The sequence below is a fragment of the Manacus vitellinus genome, unplaced genomic scaffold (genome assembly GCF_001715985.3).
Source record: "Manacus vitellinus isolate BGI_N305 unplaced genomic scaffold, ASM171598v3 scaffold_16_pilon, whole genome shotgun sequence".
In the NCBI taxonomy this organism is placed as follows: domain Eukaryota; kingdom Metazoa; phylum Chordata; class Aves; order Passeriformes; family Pipridae; genus Manacus; species Manacus vitellinus.
Window position 1 is genome coordinate 15,567,185 of NW_021939189.1, and position 19,398 is coordinate 15,586,582.

General features: G+C 49.8%; 1 protein-coding gene across 1 annotated transcript; it reads right to left on the bottom strand.

Annotated features, from left to right (window-relative positions):
* Nucleotides 1-386: 386 nt before the first annotated feature.
* SORD (sorbitol dehydrogenase) lies at nt 387-19,097 on the bottom strand. Its single transcript, XM_029958837.1, has 9 exons — nt 19,000-19,097; nt 15,026-15,059; nt 14,137-14,301; nt 12,309-12,468; nt 9,616-9,734; nt 9,300-9,365; nt 3,110-3,285; nt 2,174-2,295; nt 387-1,542 (listed from the first exon to the last, which is right to left on the bottom strand). The coding sequence occupies exons 3-9, from the start codon at nt 14,285-14,287 to the stop codon at nt 1,377-1,379; spliced, it is 960 nt and encodes a 319-aa protein (XP_029814697.1). The 5' UTR covers nt 14,288-14,301; nt 15,026-15,059; nt 19,000-19,097; the 3' UTR covers nt 387-1,376.
* Between the last annotated feature and the right edge of the window lie 301 nt (nt 19,098-19,398).

The following is a 19,398-nucleotide window of genomic DNA, read 5'->3' on the forward strand; positions in this document are numbered from 1 at the left end:
CTATGGGGCTCCCTCCAGCATGGGAGTCAGGATGGCCAATGGTCCCCCAGCCATGCCAGTGGGGATCCCCCCAGCACTGGAATGTGCTGAGCACATACTTTGGCCACTTCTCCTTCTGGCTACAGAAAGTTCCCCTGGATTATGTAGCATCCCTGTAAAACTCAGCATGGAGTTGGGGGCTTCCACTTCTGCCAGGATTAATTTGGCCACCTCTGGAATAAACATAAACTTTGATTTGCAAGTTGTTGTGTCATTTGAGGTCTCACAGTCTTGCCAACACCGAGCTCAACCTGCAGCCTGGCAAGGCCCAGGTCTGCACAGTCACCAAGGCCCAAAGTCAGAAACTCTTCCAACACTGTCACCCCACACTTTAAGGGACACACCAGGTAGGTCTCAGGTAGGCAGAATTTATTGAGGAAAGTTCAGTACCGGCCCAAGGAAGAAACTGATCTCTCAGTACTAAAATTAGCATGACTGTAATCAAAGATTAGATTTTATCTGCAACCTGCTACCTCATTAGTACCTTGTTCATGGCTCACAAACTCAGCAGGAAGGTTCGATATTCCCAAAAAATTATGATTTTTTCACAGTGGTAAAACCTTTGAATGATGCTGTCCCCTTACGGCTCCCCTGCACTTCCCTCTGTGCTAAAAGCAGCTGTATCCTCCAACAGCAGCCCCTCCCTGGGAACCACATAAAGACAAGGCCCTCAGCAGTCCCAGTTTCCCAGCCTGAAGTGGTCCCACAAGGAGCTGCTGGGGGGTGACACAGCAGACGTGGTCCCAGCTGGCCTCCAGACCAGCTTCACAAAAACCCTGGACTCTGAGCTTTGGGATATTTGCAAAGAGCATGGAGAGAATGACCTGAATGTGCTGATGCTTCCTATGGAGGGGGGATGGCCAGGCTTTGTTCCACAGGCTGTACAATCCCTGAGCATCCCTGAGAGAAGGTGCAATGGGAAGGGGGAATATTCACACAGGGCTATCTCACATCCAGGGATTGTCATGCAGGAAGGGCTGCAGCCAGAGCAGCAGGGTGAGAAGGTGGAGTGCCAGCACCTCCCCCAGCACAGAGGCATCAGGCCAGGCTCTGCTGGGGGGCTGCTGGAGAAGAGCCAACTGTGAAAACCCTCATTTCTAACCCAACATTTTGATTCGAATTCTTGGTTGTCCATTTGTAACTACCTGTTAGTGCTCTAATGGTGAATCTCAGTGCCACTCACCCTCATCACCATTTGATTTTCTAGTTACAAGAAGCAGCTGTGCAAGGTGACTGCAAACACACAACAGCCCCACATCAGCCTCCTTCCTGCAGCCTCATCCTGCACGTCCCAGGCAGGCCGGTGCAGTGGGGCGAGGGCTGGGCACTGCAGCAGCTCAGGGACTCTGGTCAGTGGGGTCACACTTCAGCATGACTTTGACCCCCTCACCCCTCTTGGTGGTCTCAAACGCCTCTAGAGCCTTCTCCAGGGGGAAGCGGTGCGTAACCAAGGGCTTGATGTTGATCCGCTTGGATGCGAGCAGAGCGATGGCCACGGGCCACCTGCAAGGGAAACAGCAGGGGATGAGAGCAAGCACTGCTTTGGAGCCCAAGGAAAGAGCAGGGAGGAGCCTGATTCACTGCAGCTATTTCCTCAGCCCAGGCAGCCAAGGGGACTTTTGCCTGCAAAGGATCTTCTGGAGAGGGAATCTCAAGCATCCAGCATGGGAGATGGGACAAGTTAACTGAGCTGGGCTGTTGAGCACTGAGGAGGCAGGCCCTGCTTCCCAGACAGTTGGCTAAGTAGGAAGCAAGTGAAAATCAAGGAAACAACTTCTTTGGAAGCATCAAATGAAAACCAAACTGCCATGCTCCGCTCTCCCCTCACCTGACCTCCTCACTTGCACACTGACCACTGTGGAGCTCAAACTCATGGACTCAGTGCAGGAGAGGAAAGGAAAAGCCTCATTCAGCTTCCAGCCTCTTCAATTGGATTACATTGCTGCTCCACTTAGAATCATAGAGGTTGGAAAAGACCTCCAAAGATCATCAAGTCCAACCACAATCATGGAGTCCAACTAGGAATGGGCCAAGTTAGAGCAATAGGGATACAAAGGGGTGCAGCACCTAATCTAATTCCCAAATTACTTACTTAAAGACATTTCTCATTTTAAGACGGAGCTTGACAACTCACGTGTTGCAGTAGCGGAATATCCCGCGGATATCCACCTCCCGCACAGCAGCATTCACAATGGGCACCGTCACCATCTCAGGCCCCAGCCCCACCAGCACCAAGGTCCCACCAGAACGAGTGGCCTGGAGAGCAAAAACACAAACATGTTACACTTTGCAGAATGCAGCTGCTGGAGCCCGTGCAGGGTCTGTCAAAAATAAAGGCACACTTTGCGGCTGCAGTGAATGATGGAGAAGCCAGGGGAGAGGCAGGATGCTGTCAGGAGCCTGTAAGAGTGAAACACACAGTATTCAAGGCCAAAAATGCAATCTTTTGAAAATCTCCAGAGGATTCTGGTATCTAAATCTCATTCTGAAAAATGGCTGGCATTTAGGACTACAAAGAGTGCTTTGGGATTTCAATAGGAAAGATTTAAAACTAAGCCTGGTGCTTCACTGCAATTTCTCTTTTTGCCACTTGTCCCATTCCCCTCTTTGTTTTTCCCTGTGAAACTCCTCACTACCTTCACCCCATCCTCCTCTTAATATGTTCATGGCAGCAAAACATCGCTTCCTTAACTGCTTCCTTCACCTTCTGGAAATAATTTTCTTGATTATTCTCCTTATTTGGATGTAACTTCAACTTAACAGAAGGTGATGTCCTGCTCGTACCAGCTGCCTGATACTGCTGCACAGCCATGCTTGGGTTTTGGGGTCTTATTGAGGTCTCTTTGGGAAGTGGTTTAGCACCTGAGCATCAAATTAATTATCAATTATCCCCATGCCAACGTTAACTCTTTAATTGCCTCTCTTCTTTTGCTGTCCAATGAGCACCTTCTCTCCCCACACCAAGCCCAGTGAAATTAAACACAGTGAGAGTGAAATAACTCATTCACTGCAGCATCCCAGACAAAACCAGACCAATCCCTGCTCTGCATTGGGGACAAGTGGTACTCACATAAATGCCAGCCTGGATGCAGGCCTGCACCCCTGTGCACTCCACGGTGATGTCGGGCATGCAGCCAAGCACACCTTCCACTTTGGAGGCCACCTCCTGAGGGGTCTCGTTCTTCACTTGAATGGTAAAATCTGCCCCCACCTCCTTGGCCTTTTGCAGGCGAGAGGCAGATAAATCTGGGGAAAAGCAAAACAAGTCAAGAGCTGGAGCACTGTATGAAACAGAAGGGGAGGAGCAACCTGAGTCTGGAAACTGCTTCCTACATGTGTGCACAGGGCAGCATAACCAAGAGAGGGAAGGGTCTGTGTTCACTCCTCCTGGGCAGGCAGAGGATCATGAAATCACAGACTAGTTTGGGTTGGAAGGGACTTTAAAGCAAATCCAGTTCCCTCCTGTGCCATGGGCAGAGACACCTTCCACTAGATCAGGTTGCTCCAAGCCCGATCCAACCTGGCCTTCAACACTTCCAGGGATGGGGCAGCCACAGCTTCTCTGGACAACTTGTGCCACAGGGCCTCCCCACCCTCACAGGGAAGAATTCTTTCCCAATATCTCATCTAACCCTCCCTCTGGCAATGGGAAACCATTGCCCCTTGTCCTGTCACTCTGGATCCTGGTTCGAAGTCCCTCTCCAGCTCTCTTGGAGCCCCTTTAGCACAGGGAAGAGTCCACAATGAGGCAAAAAACCACCACTCTTGCATTTTCCTTCCCTGGCTCCTCACATTATTTACTCCCACCCTCAAGGACACTTCCCAAGGGGCATGAACCTTGCTCTGACCTTGCTCCTTGATGGCCCAGAAATCACCTGGGTATGGACAGCATAGCACCAAGAAGCCTTTTCACAGGAGACTTCGGGCTCAGAGGATCATTAATGTGGCACCAGATGAGAGCAGACCATGAGGTCTCTGAAGGCTTCCTCAGTGAACTCTCAGCTGGTGCTTTTGGCTGAGTGAACTGCAGAAAGCATCAGTTGTCAACAGTACATGTCCCTGCTGCCACAGACATCTCCCACTCCTTTACCCTCCTGGTAACAGCACTGGAGACTGCTGAGTGTCTCTCAGGCAGTTTCTGTCAGAGGTGAACGAACAGACAAGCCCATAAAATAAAAAGGGAGTGGATCTGGTAATAGGGTGGACTTCAGACACCCCATTAAGACAGAGCAACAAAGCTGGTGATGATAAACATCTGTGAGGGCGTGGCTCAATTCCAGTACTCTGTCTCTAGGGTTCTTGACAGCACTGTAAATACCTTCTGAAGATCCACAGGATGGTTTGTACCATGGAGCAAGCTGCCCTGTCAGGTAGCCACACTGTCTCTGCTCTTCCACATCCCCTGGAAAGAAGCCACCCACCCCTCTGCAGGCACCAGTGGTGACTAGGACATCTCTGGAGATAAGGAGGTGAAGAGCCAAGGAGAAGAGTGGCATTTCCCAGGTCAACAACCTTTCTGCCCTGCACTAAAGCAGTATTCTACAGGGGTCTGCAGGCTGGCACTGGAAAAGATGGCTGAATCAAGAGCTGTAACAGCCAAGATTTCCTAGACCCAAAACTGAGGGGTGAACAGTGTCTCCTCCCAGGGGTCCTGAGCTTGAAGACTCAGAAAATGATGCCTTTGCCACAGGCACACTCCTCTCCAGGACACACAGCAAGGTGCAAGACACCCCTCTCACCAGGGCACAGTCTTCAGAGAAGTCAGAGATGGGATGGGGTGAAAATATCAAGGGAAAAGGAAAGGAGGTTGAGGCCAGTACTCTGACATGAGCCCCTCTGACTCAGCCACGTGCTGGGAGGGAGCTGGACCAGAGGCTCTGCCTGCCCATCACACAGGGAACAGGATGGGACTCACTGGCAGGGCAGGTGATGGACAAGACCCTACGGGCAGTGGGAGGGCTTGGGATGCCAGGTGTGGCCACACCCACTGAGATGAGCACCCAGAAGAGCTGTGGAGGGAGTTTCAAGAAGGGATAACAAAGGGTAATGAAATGTAGATGAAAGAGGAAAAGCTAAGGCTGAAAAGTAAGGGCAGCATCACCCAGGAAGCCTCAATGTGGGCTCTCATTCCTGTGGCTGCAGGAGGATTAGTCAGGTCTGTCCCTCCCACGCTCTGGGCACTGGGCTCCAGGCCATGTGTATGGTCATGCTTGACCCCAGCTGAGCTGCACTCAGAGACCTCCTGTGCTCCAAGAGCACGGGCAGGGACTTTTGGAGGCACCTGAAGTAATAAGAAACACTTCTGCCCAGCATGGTTGTTGTATCCCAAATCTGTGTATACCAAGGAGACCACAAGGCTCAACAGGGCTCCCAGCAATGGACCCAACTCCTCGTGAAGTTTGGTCTCACACCAGCTCACAGCAGACACAGCTGGACTCAGCCATTTTTAGTATCTGCCCAGTGACTAAGGTATTTTAAACTGTCTCTCTGGCAGAAATAATCCAGAGACTTTCTCCTGGAGTGACAGGACAGCCAGTGTGTTTCAAAGTGGCCAAAAAAGTCACTCTCGGGCAACAAAAAAAGCCCCCCCGCCTCCACCGTTGCTGTAGTTGGCCTCTGGTTTGCTGACCTGCTCAGGAAGGAAGTCCTGGCTCAGAGAGGCACATGGGACATGGCAGCAAATACCGTCAGCCCTGCTCAGGGCTGCAATAATATCTCTGGCCTAAGTGAATCAGCATGAAGCACTTCCTGAAGCAGACAGATCTGCAGGTTACTGGTTTGTTCGGAGCTCCAGACACTTGTGAGTCTTGGGAGGGACCAAGTCATTTGAATTTCAAACCTTACTGAGGCCAAACCCCACACAAGCCTTGCAAAAATGGTCCATTATACAATTACAGGGTTGCATCTTGCCTCTAGTGAGAAATCTGTTTTCACTTCCTGGCCACTGGAGCTAATTAAAGTTTTGGCTGCCAGAACAAGAGTAGTCCTGTGTCTCTGCTTCCAAATAAGTTATCAAATTACCTTTAAGCTTCTCATAATGGTTTATGAGCCAAATTGACAGGTAAATATTCTTGAAGCTCTCACACTTTCTGTGTTGATCTTCTTTCTCAAAGGAGCTGAGCTCTGGACAGTTATTCATCCTCCCTGACCTTGACTTCCAGGGTTTCTGGAGGCACTGACACCCAGAACTTAGGATTCAGACAGCACAAGAGGAATAATTTCCCTTACACAGGAATTACTAAAAGCAACTTTAGTGACAGACAGAGCAAGGCAAGAGAGCCCAACACTGCCATACAAACACCTAAACTGTCTCTTCACTTGATGGGGAGTAAGGCTGAACTTCTGTGTGTTTCTAAGGAGAAAAGCAGCTTTTCAGAGCAGCAGCAAGGCAGAAGGACAGGAGAAGGTTGTACATAAATATCAATCACGTCCACTCAGCAGTGGAGCGGAGAAAGACATAGACCTTTGCGAAGAGTAGATGAGGACCCAGGAAACAAATTGATCTTCCCACCCAGCTGGAGCCTGCTAAATACATCAATCACTCCAGGTGAGCCAGACAGAAGCTGTAGGAGATGAGTTCTCCCCAGGCGAGGAAAAAGCTTTTCTAAATACTTCTAAATATTTCTGTATTTGTGAGCAGCTTGTCAAAACAAACACAAACATTTAAAGCCTTAAGTGCTGCACAGACAAAGCTCTTCACAGACAAACACATCATAAAAATTCCGGGTAATGAATTCAAAGAATCTGATTGCAAAGTACAAGAGGTCCTTTGTGGGCAGACAGGCATCTCACAGGTGTTGGCTCCTAAAGCTGACACAAAAAGCAATTCTCTGAGAAGGGCAGCAAAATCCCAAGGGGCAACGAGCCAAACCAAACCCACTCCTCAGCTCATGTCACACACAAATAATTGACTAGGGACAGCACCTCCATGGGTGTCTCTCAACATCTCAGCCAAACCCCTCTTGTGTGGGAGATGTCTACGAGTCACAATCAATATCTAGGCCAGCACACAGAGATAAGGGGTAATTCCATGTATCCAAGCCTACTGACCCTACAAACCAGGCACCAGGAACTTCCTGTGGCCACTTGGAGTCCTGTGGCACATGACACACAGAGCAGCTCACCCAGGGCCCCCAGCAGCAGCCTATGGGCAGAGGCAGCAGCAGCTCTCAGTTACAGGGAAGATATACTCAGGCAGGAGTGGGAATGGGGTGACAGGCTGAGCCAGCTGCCTCAGCCCCACCAACCCCTGCCAGCTCACCAAGCCCTTCCCCACCCAGGAACGGGGTCACCCCCAGCCCCTGCACCAGCCCAGCTGGGCAGCAAAGTTCCTCGTGTGTGATTCAGGAGCAGAGCTGTTTTTCCTGCTACAGCAAACACCGTCCACTAATGACAACACTTCTCAAAATCTGAGGTGTGGACTGATCCCGTCCATCAAGCACACACACCTTCAAGGGTGAGGCCAGCAGAACTAAAAATGCCCTGGACTTGGCAGCAAGAGGATTAAGGGAGGAGAAGGCAATAATCTGCCTTGGTTTTTGACCTGAGCTACTACTGAAGGATGTTTCTGCAAAGGCAAGAGGGTGGGACCTGAATTTTATCTCTCAACCCAAAGATGGAAACACAGTAGTCGAGAGGTCAATTATACACCTGGCCCTAAGAATGGGAGGTGAGTAGCAGCCTTCTGACAGGTCCAGGTTGGGGCTTTGACCCAAAAGCACTGCAGCAACCCTTGCTCATTGTCCAGTGGCACCTGTAACTGCTCCTCCTGGCCATCACCACTCAGAAAGATCAGAGAGTCTCAGTGAGAGCTGGAGACACCACTTCCAGGCCCTGCTCAAACCCCAGGTGGAGATTTCAACCAGTGAACATCCTGAGGTTTCTCCAGCTCTCCCTTCTTTTGGGCAAGCTACAGAGAGAGAGACTGAACCCTGGAGGAGAGGTGGAGGCAGCTGGGCTGGCTTAGCATGGGATAAAAAGGGGAGATGGAACAGCTCTGCAACAACCTGAAGAGCAGCTACAAAGGTGATGAAAACTCATTTCAGCTCTTGCAGACAAGGGTAAATCCCCACAAATGACAGTTTGTGAGTGGACCCCAGAAAAAGCTTCTTCGTTAAGAGGTGGTGCAAACTTTGAGTAGTTACCTTGAAAGGTGGGATCTCCTTCCTCAGAGGTTTTCCAGATGCAGCTAGGCAAAGATATTGCTGTAAGCAGCAGCTGGACCAGAAACCTCAGCTGCACAAGGAAGGCCCATTTCTGAAATGCAGGGACTCTGAAAAGGCCATTTCAGTCTATGTGGATAACCAGTGGAAAATGAAACCCCCAACAGGAGCAGAAAGAAGGGCAGAGAAAGACAAGTGAGAAGCACAGTGTGGCTGCACACAGAAAAAACTCAGAGCTGACATACAGATGCATTGACTCTTCCGAAATACCTGCTCAAAGTCTGAAGAAGGTTTCTAGGCCTGATCCACGGACCATTGATTGCTTCTTTATTCTGGATTGTTCTCCTTGAGGCTACTCCACCCACACAACTTGTCCATGCTGGGAATCAGGAGTTATGACCCTGGTCCTCTAACCCAGCAGAGGAGTTGCAAACTGCATCTTCTTGGATATCCCAGTTAGGGCAGAGATCTAAGTCTTGTCCCGGGGAACAACAGGATTCCCTCCAGACAGGCACATGCTACTACTCCAGTCACAAACAGATTTGTCTGTGCTGCCTTCCCCAGCAGTAAACTTGAAGGAATAATTTGGAATTAGTCAAAGTGCTGGAGCATATCCAGAGAAGGGAACAGAGCCAGGGAAGAGTCTGGAGCACTAGGAGCAGCTGAGGCAGCTGGGAGGCTCAACCTGGAGAAAAAGAGGCTCAGGAGGGACTTTCTCATTCTCTACAACTCCCTGACAGAAGGGTGAAGCCAGGTGGGGGTCAGGCTCTGCTCCCAGGGAACAAGGGACAGGACAAGAGGAAAGGGCCTCAAGTTGTGCCAGGGGAGGTTTAGGTTGTATATTAGGGAAAAATGTCTTCCCTGGAAGGGTGGCCAGGCATTGAAACAGGCTGCCCAGGGAAGTGGTGGCATCACCGTCCCTGGAAGTGTTCAGAAAACATGTGGATGTGGCACTTATGGACACGGTTGGGCTTGGCAGTGCTGGGTTAATGGTTGTGCTCGATGATCTAAGAGGTCTTTTCCAACCTTAATGATTTTGTGATTCTGTGAAAGTGTTGTATCGTGGGAAATAGGCACACAAGGGATACAAGGACTTACCTGTGACCACCACAGCAGCTGCACCCATCATCTTAGCAACAATCACATTAACGAGGCCAATTGGTCCTGGGTACAAGGGAGTGAAAGAGAACATGTATCACTGCCAGGCAGCACCAGCCACAGGCTCTGAACACTGAACCCAGAGCCCTGCGTGTTCCTGGGTTAAAGGAGGCTCTGGCAGCCCCAAGGTCCCCCTTGGCACCCCTGGAGCTGTGCCATGACCCCCACTGACAGCAGAGCCCAGGAGCTCAACCTGAGCCCTGCCCATCCCCTCCCAGCAGACAGGGAACCAAAGGACTGAATGTGTTCACCATACCAGAGCCAGACACGAAGACTTTGCTTCCCAGAGTGACTCCTGCTCTTTTACAGGCATGGATTCCCACTGACAGGGGCTCGATAAGGGCTCCTTCTTCAAAGGTGACGTTATCTGGAAGCCTGCAAGAATGGGACACAAGCAACAGTCACCAAAGAGGTTTATGAGGGTGATAAGGAAAGCCCTGACACTCGAAGACCAAACATGGGTGTAAATCACAGTGGCAAAACCCACCCTCACCCTTGGTGAGAGAAACACCAGGCTGGAATGTGTTTCAAGAAGTTCTATTGCCTGTTTTTTTCCTCTAAAGCAGCATCAAGTGCACCTAAACCAGTGAGGTTTGCCCAAGCACCAAACACAGGGACCCACAAACTTTCCCACATCAACTCTCCAGTACTTGATGAGTGAACCCAAGGACTCCTTTGCCACTCATTCCCTCTGGAATAAACGCCCCAGTTGCACATGCACCACCCCAAGGGCTGTCCTGTGGCTGGGACCCACCAGTGAGATCCCAGACCTCTCACCTGGGTTGGATCACTCAGCTCCACATTTTTAGAAAACATCTGGTTGCCAAAGGTGATGCCACCAGAAAAGGCAGCCAGGTCCAGGTCTCCCCATAACACCTGGGACCTGCTCCCCTGATGCACTAAGTGTTTTAAACCAGGGACTGGTCCCAGCACACACCCTCGCAGCAGTCTTTAGACAGAAACAGCCCCGTCACGCAGCCAGTGTGAGCGATGGAAAAAAGCAGAGGGGGGTGAAACCCTTCTGAACTGCTGACAGAATAAATCTCATCCCCACAATGCTGCCCACCAGGGAGCCACCAGCATGGGCTCCCTCATAGAGGGTGCTGAGAGCTGTACCTGCCAGGAGGGTTTTTCTGACAGCCCTGGGAAGCTCAAGGTCAGATCTCAGCCAGGACAACACAAAGCCAAAGAAGTGGAAATTATGGTTGTGGGAAGACAGCTGTAAGATATCTGCATGTCCCTTATCTCCAGGAGGCTTTAAAGGTCTGACTGCAAGAGTTCATCTGTCACAGAGTTTGGCATCACGTTTGCTCCTGCTGGATCTGGGCACTGCCCTGTCAATGGGGAGGGCAGGTTCACAGTGTGATCCCACCTCCATCAAGTTACTTGGAGCATCCAACAGAGAGTCTGCTCACCAGCAGGACAGACAATAACTGGCCAAATGTGCGAGAGCCCACTGAGCTCAGCCATCAGCTGTTCCCAGCAAACCACACTTCCCTGTGCTGGCAGAGCAGCTTCATGCCAGGGAATCTGCTCGGCATCAGCCAGCCACAGCTCTGCAGATCTGAAACCAGGAGCACCAAGTCCAGGATTTGCATTTCAAAGCTCAAAAATAAAACAAGATAGCCAAAGTTATATTTACTCAAATTGGAGGAAAAAAAAGCAAAACCCTGAAAGAAGCTGGCTACAAACCAGCCATGTCCTCCCACGCAAAAACTTGTGACGTTGTCAGAAAATGTTATTTTAATACACAGGAAATCAGTGACAGTGGGTCTGGACAGTGAGATGTTATTCCCATCCGGAGCAGCACCTCATCCTGACAGCAGCTGCTTGGGATCTGCTTTGAAAGCTTCCTGCCTTAGGACTCTCAGGAGAAGAGCAGTCAAGTGCCTCCTTCCGACTGCTGCAGTCCTGAATGCTCCCTGTGCAGACACCAAGGATCAATCCCAAGGACCTTCCTGCTCATGGAAGAACCAGCTCTGTACAGACTGCGAAAAAACATGCTGGACAGGTAGAGCAGTCTCAGGGGGGCATTATTTTTAACTGGGCTGTTTTTAACTCCTTGTTAAAGGCACTTATGTGGGTATAACATTGGAGAGGCTTTTTCAGGCTTCCAGAGTGTATGAGGCCCTGGCACAGGTTGCCCAGGGAAGCTAGGGCTGCCCCATCATCCCTGGAAGTGTTCAAGGCCAGGCTGGATGGGGCTCTGAGCAACCTGAATAAGTGGAAGGTGTGCCTGCCCATGGCAGGGGGATGGAACAAGATGAGCTTTAAGATCCCTTTCAACCCAAATCATTCTGGGATTCTATGATTTGCCAGAGTGTTTAAGCACAAATTTGCTTCTAAGCAAATGTGTCAGTCCTGCCACAACTAATAACATACTCAGGTTTGCTGAACTGGATATGAAAACAGATGTGTAATGCTGGCAGCTTAGTGGGGACACTCAGAGTCACATAAGACAAACAGCTCAGCAGGGCCACTGCTTACTGTTCCTGCTCTGCTCCGAGTGGGATGACTTTGTTTCAAATGACAGAGCAAGGTGTCAGCAGTCACCATGGTGTTTCCTGAAAAGCAGCAGCAAAGCTCAGCTCAAAGAACTAGATAAAAACCTTCAGGCACCAGCCTAAGAAGGCAAGGATATAAAAAGACAGCAGAAAACAAACTAAGAGCAGAGAGCAAATGGGAAAAGGAAAATAATTAAAGGGTAAAGCAGAAGTGACATCCCAGAAGACATGCAAGAAATGTTTATGTCTGGCACCGGAGGGGATAAACTACTCCTGCCTGACAAATCCTTTGCAAAGTGGCTGCCATCCAAGCTTAGACATGTTATTTATGGATCAGAAGGCAACAAAACCTGTTGGGATCATGTAAAGAGTGCTCAGAAGGGCCAAGAGGTGATTGCTTCCCCCAGGGAGTGTGTATTTCCCTGCAGAGCAAGCACGGACTAACTTGTAGCAGTAGCTGGCACTGTGCTTGTAGTAGCGGCACAAGTTCCCATCGTCGGGGGGGGTTGCACAGAAGAAGATGGTTGGGGACAGGTTGTAGCGGCCAGTTTTGCAGAACTCATCCATTTCCCTCGGGACGCCCGGCTCGATGGCCACACGGTCACCTGCCAGGGAAAGGCTGTGTCAGTCAGGGAGAGGGTGGCACACAGGTATGAGTAGCACCAAAAAACACAGGAACCCTGGAACAAGAGAGGCATGAGGGACCAGGGCAATCTGGTCAAGTGAAAAATGTCCCTGCCCATGGTAAAGGGGTGGAATGAGATGAGCTTTAAGGTCCCTTCTAACCCAGGCCAGTCTATGATTCCATGATTATCTAATTGCAATCACGAGGCAATTATGTTTTCTCCATACTAGAGGAAAGAGTGTGACCACAGTACAACTTGCTAGTACACAAGGGACACAAACCAGCCCATTTATTTGGAAAAGGAAGCCAATTGGAGCCAAATCTCTAAGTGAAGCTCCACCAAAGACTTTCAGCCAGACATGGTGACAAGCAGGAGGATGGACAGAAGCAAAGAGCCATCTAGGCCACAGCATCGCCTCTGAGATGGCCTGGGAGGGTGTCTGGGGGTGAGAGGAGCAGGACACACACATTCTGAATGCTCTTCCAGCCTCCCAAGCTGTATGTGGTTTGTCTGTATTTAGTAGCACTGAACGATTTCTCCTCCTCTTTCCACTGTGTACCTGGTCTGCTACATCTCAGTGGATGCTGTATGTGGTTCTGACTGTCCCTTGCTCTTGTACTGGAGGAATCAGAGAACAGGAAAGCTTTATCTGGCCTCTCCCTGCCCTCCATGAGTCCTCAGACATGTGCCACACATCCTTGAGTCGTCTCTCCAGCTCCCAGCTAAAGTTCCTGACTTAGATATGCATCACAGAGATGCTGCTCCACGTCCCGTCATCTCCTTGTCCTCCTCTGTCCTCACCTCTTTTACATCCCTTTGGAAAGAAGGAGACTGGAACTGCACACAGAATCCAGATGGGCACTGATGTCCTCTGACTGAGTCTCTGTACCTTTCCTAACAGTGATTTGCATTTTTCACCATTGCTGAGGCAATACTCCCACGCTCAGTGGCAGAACCAAAGGTCTCACCCCTCAGCAGTGAGCATTTTAGTTACAAAGCTGGATTTGTTTCTTCTGTTGTGGACATCACTTTATGTTTACCTGCATGGAATCTCACCTGGATCTCAATGGCACCTCTCAGGTCTCCCTGTAACTCTTGCTAGCTATCCTGCCTCCTCTCCATCCCGCCTAAGTTGCTCTCATCAGCAAACTTTGCAAAATTCCCTGCTCAGCCCATTTTCTAGGACATTCAGGAGCACAGCGAGCAGTGGAGGTCACATCACAAGGCCTGGAGCAGTTGCTCCAGTGACCTCTCTGCACTGCAGGAGGCCTTTTGCTACTTCAAGAACACACACACAGAAGAAACATTAACAGCAGGTTGCTGGCAAGAGCAACGCACGTGGTTTCTGAAGCTTTATCAAGCTTCCTTAAAAGGCACCTTGTACTGGCATATGCTCTGCTCTGCATTAAAATACAGCCAGGCAAGCTCGAGATATCCCAGGATAAAGCTACCTAAGGAATATCATACACCACAGTGGCCAAGCGGGGTGATTAAGAGCAGCACAGTGACACTTTGTGAAGGAGAACATCGCGCTGTGACCTCAGAACCCCAGATAAATTTGTGTGACCTAAAGAAGCCCAGCCTGCTATGGACACATTTTTTGGGAACTGATTAGCAGGAAAACCAAACAGTTTTGGTTGCAAATACCTGGTTTCAGATGAGTCACCCCTGAGCCCACTTTGACGACAGTCCCAGCAGCTTCGTGCCCCAACACCATGGGGTCCTTGACGACAAAATCCCCGATCCGGCCGTGCTGCCAGTAGTGGACGTCGGACCCGCAGATCCCGACGGAATGCATGCGCAGCAGGACCTCTGCCAGAACAGCAGGGAAAGCTCCTTGTAGAAAACTCACCTTCTCAGGCAGTGGGAGAGCAGCATGTTGGCTGGCCCTGGGCCCCACAGCAAAGGCCAAGCCAGTATTGACACATCCAAATTTACTGGTGTTAAATAAATACACCAGAACGGCACATTCACACATTCATGAACCATGAAATACCGAACTATGCATGTACTCACAAATCAGGAAGGCTGAAAATATGGTGAGACAAAAGCTAATGTCAACAAAAAATACGGTCCACAAAACAATACAATTTAAGAGGGGCGTGACTATTGCTGGAGCAGGAATAAAACAGCAAGTCCATTTAATTTTTCCTTCTCCCTAAGCTGTGGTTTCAGCCCTGGAGAGTTAGTGAATCAAATTTTTATCAGCCCATATGCCCACCCTATTAATGTTTAGTCCTGCAATAAGATCATCTGACATGTCCCAAGAGCCATTTAATGTGACATACATGAACTGATGGAACAGGAAGCAGAAAAAGCCAGATAAAGGGATGTATCTGTGACTGCTCCTGCTCCTCTTTTCAGCTGGAAAAGCAGTATTATCTGTTTCAGCCACAGTCTTTTTTGGATTATTTTATACTTCCTCTGAAATATTTTATCCATATATAAATTTATAATATCAAGGAGTAACAAGAGAGAATGAGAAAACCAAGAGATCAGTAAAGAAAGCAGACAGAAGCATCATCTGTAGACCTACCATTGGGACCTGGTTCTGGGACTGGACGGGTTTCCTATGGAGAAAGGGAAAAAAAAACATTTAGCTGCGTGTACATTGCCCTTGGAATACCTTGTGGAAGGCCAGTCCAGGTTAGCTCACATAAATCCAGAAGCAGATGAGGGGTTTGGTCCTGTCTGCTCAGTAAGACCCTGCTGTGCAATGAGGAGCTTCCTCTTAAGTGCAGCTCGTTTTCCAGGCTCAGGGGAGGATTATGGGATCCGTTCTGAGTGAGCAACTGCCAGCTTGGAAATCCACTCTCCAAACTATTTTGCAGTACATTTCCCTTCCCTGCCCAAACAAGAGCCACATACTAAACTTCTCTGCCCAGGAGCAGCCTCAAGTTTCAGTTTAATCCTTCATCCCTGAAGGCTGACAAAAAAAATCACCTTCTGTGACCGGGAAGATCCTGAACCACCACTTTCTGTAAAGCCTTAATATTGTGGTGATTATGTTATTATTATAAATAATAGGAAATATTTTTAGTACATAATCAGAGAATCACAGAATGATTTGGGTTATCAGGGATCTTAAAGATCATCAAGTTCCACCCCCTGCCATGGGCATGGACACCTTCCACTAGACCAGGTTGCTCCAATCCCCGTCCAACCTGGCCTTCAACACTTTCAGGGATGGGGCAGCCACAGCTTCTCTGGGCAACCTGGGCCAGGGCCTCCCCACCCTGTTCCAGTGATACATAATTTATACATAATATTTATGTATAATAATGTGTACATAATAATTGCATAATGATTTATACATAACAATGTATAAATCATCTTTAAACTTTACTGTAAATCCCATTTCAGGTCATGTCCTCTTGTAATTGCCGTGGCACCTCTTTATGGGATGAACAAAGTTAGAGTTAGAAGAGCTAGAGAATGGTCACTTGGCCTCAAGTCACCCTTCCACCCAAAAGGTCTGCAAGCATTTTGCCTTACTGAGCTCCCTCAGCTGCATCAAAACCCGAAAGGAATCATCTTATTGGGTTTTACAACACCAAGACACTACAATACCCATTGAGCATCCACCTCAACAATCACGTCTCTAAGAAAAGCCCCCTCAAAGTAGTGCCAACAATGAACCTTCAGAATCCATCTGCTGCTCAAATTTTGAAGAGCACTGTTCTGCATTTTAACTAATTAAATACATTCTCAATCCCAGCATATTCCTCAACTTCTACTTTGTACTTCGCCATTCTAAACATCACAGAAAGAGAAACTCTGAAAACACATTGAATTGTTCTGATACAATTCAACCAACTGAAATTTTCCATGTTCAGACCTCCTATTCTCCTCCCCTTAGTTTCCCTGTAAAGGATTTTTGTGTTTGCCTGGGAGGTTTTGTCACCCTCAACAGGATCCCTCTGAAGCTTCTTCCACATCCCAAGGTCACAATTCTATTTCTGACCAACTAGATCAAAATGTTTTCTCCCAGACTGGCAAAAGAAACTGTCTAAGATCAACAAGCACCTCTGACAAAGTTAGAAAAAGAAATCAATTAATTAAATTAAATTAATTAAATCAAATCAATTAAAAAAAATACTAACTGTAATGACAGCACCTCAACCATAAAGCCACCATCCTGTGACAGCCTTATCTCACCTCTGAGTCAAAGGGATCTTGAATGTTAGGGCTGTGTAAGATAATTATCTATCATCGGACCTAGATTAGGATGAAGTTCAGTAATCCTATGGAAGAGCTCCAAGTGGGGCCAATTAGATTCTGAAATAATAAGCCAACTGCCCAGGCAGCTGGGTGAGGGCAGGAGAAGGCTCTGGGAGCCTTTGTGCAAACGTATAAGTTTTTGCCTGATTGTTGTGTTCTGGGTTCAGACCTGTAGCTGCAATTTTAATATGTGGGAGGGTTGTTTTGTCCCACTGAGGAAAACAGCCCTGAGCATTATTTTTAAAAGAGGTCTTTCTCTTACACAGAAAATGCAATAAGCACTCGATCCGGTGACACACCAGAGGTACAGACCACAGACTGAACAAAATAGTCCACAGTAAGAGATAAAGCCAACTTCCAGCTGAAGATGGGGGTGTGTAAAAAAAAGAATACTTTTTTTTTTTTTCAGTTACAGCTGTACCCAAAAAAACCCAGACACCTTAGTGAGAAATGAATCCTCCAGCCTGATTTGTAGAAAATAGGAGTGACCAAACAGAGAACACCAAAGACACGAGTTCTGCTATTGATTGGTGTTCACTGAGAAGTTCAGAAATGGTGACTGGTAAAGGAAATGCAGTAAATGTTTTCTGTGAAAGGAGACAGGGAAGGACAGGTCATGGTACAAGTATAAAAAACAATAAATCCTCAGCAGGCACCAAACAGGAGCCTGTGGCAACCACCCAAGGGTAAGAGGAGAGTCAATAAAAACAAAGTCAATGCATTTTCACATAGTGCAGGGGTCACAGTGACTCTCCCATGGGAAACATGTCCAAGAATCAAGAAAAGTATGGGAATTGCAGGAAAATAGTCTCACCCAGCTTTAGGTATCAATAACAGATAAGTTCAGAGCTCATTGCTGAGACTCCTTCGGTGATCAGTGGGTCAATACAGTGAGCACCATCCACATTGTGGCAAAGAAACTTTAGGGAAGCCCAGGAGGATGACACCAAGGGGCTGCCAGTGAGGCAGGGGGGCACTGGTGACCAGCTCCAATGTCAAACATCCCAAGGAAAACTCACACATGTGGGTGTAATCCAGTTTAGGGACCAGCAACACAGCTGTGATGGAGTCAGTGTCCACCTCACCTGTGTCACAAATCACAGGAGTTTGAAAACGTTTCTTGAATTAGAGGGACCACCTCAATCCTCAACCCATTTTATTTCTTTTGGTAGTCAGGCTCCAGGCCCAGGCTCTACGTGCTTGTAGTGAAAGTGCAGTTGTGTCAAAGGTGCCTGGGAGCTGCACAGGAACCACCCCCACAGACACCGCTCAGACTCTGGCACATGCAGCTTGGGCTGGGTGGGAATGGTGAAAAATCCCTGATAACCATCCTCCAAATGAGGCACTGTGGGTATCCAAAGTCTGTGTGCTTCCAAGAGCCCTCCTGCCAGGACTGTGTGTCCTGCCAATGTTTGCCCATGGAAATCTTCCTTCCCCCATTTGGCACTCATCAAACTGGCAAACACAGATCCCCAAGCAGCACTGTGATGATTCAGCAACCAGGAAGAGCCAAGTGTTCACAGTGACAGAAGCAGAATGAGCCTGAAGCACTTTAAAAGTACAAAATAACCCCCCTACACACACACACTCCGAGCAAGGGGGTCCTGCAGCACCTGCTCCCTCTGAGACCTCTGTTCTGCTGCTCACCTGGGCTCTGACAGCCCAAAGCAGCTACAACCACCCTCCATCCCTGCTCCCTGGGAGCACTTGTCTCAGCTATGAGAATGGCTTGTGTCCCCTAAAAGCATTCTGCAACTGAAAGCTTCCCAAGCTTGGAAAAACAACAGAAAAAGTACAGGATTTGTCACGCAAAGTTGCCAGGACCATCTGAAAGCAGACCGTGCTTCTAACAGTATTGCGCTCTCCTGCTTGCATGAATGGGTGTATCCACGAATTTATTTCTCTGGCAAGAATGTTTCACCTTCAAGGCACACGAGGGCAGGTGCGTTTTCCTTTCCCTGCACCGCTATGGGGAGCCCGAAGCTGCCATACAGGGAGCGGGGCTGGGGACTCCCCAACCACGGGGCACCCCAGGATTTGGGCGCCTGCGCCCCCCGGGTCACCCCCACCCCCAGGAGTGTGGAAGCCGCTGCCTTTCCCCGCTCGCAGCCCGGCACCGGGGGGACCCAGAGGGGGAGAACGGGAGGGACCAGTGTGGCCGGACACCCCGAGTGCGGGGGCTCAGCCCCGAGACCCGCGGGAAGCCGCCGCCGGCCCCCCCCCGCCCCGCGGCCCCCCGAGCGCCCCCGGGGCCCCCTGTCCCGCCGGCTCCGCCGCCCCCCGCCGTACCAGCCGCAGGTCCCCGGCCGGTGCACGAACCACGGCGATTGTTCTGCCCCGCCGTCCGCCGCCATGGTCGGGCTAGCGCTGCACCGGGTCCAGTGGCCCGCCGCCGGGGGGGCCGACCCTGCCCCCGGCCCCGCCCCCTCTGCCGGCCCGGCGCCCGCCCTCCCCGGGCACTCGAGCGGGTAACAGGACGGGAACGGCGGACACGGACCGCGCACCGACCCCCGCTCCAAGGGCCAGCCCACAGCCCCAAACATCGGCTCAGGCCTCAATCAGCTCCAGCCCCTGCTCCAAGGCCCTGGCTCCAACACTGAGCTCCAGTAAGCCCCAGCTCCAGCCCCAACCCCAGCTCCTGCAGCCTCCAGCCCAGCTTCCATGGGCCCCAACCCGTTCCTCCAGCTC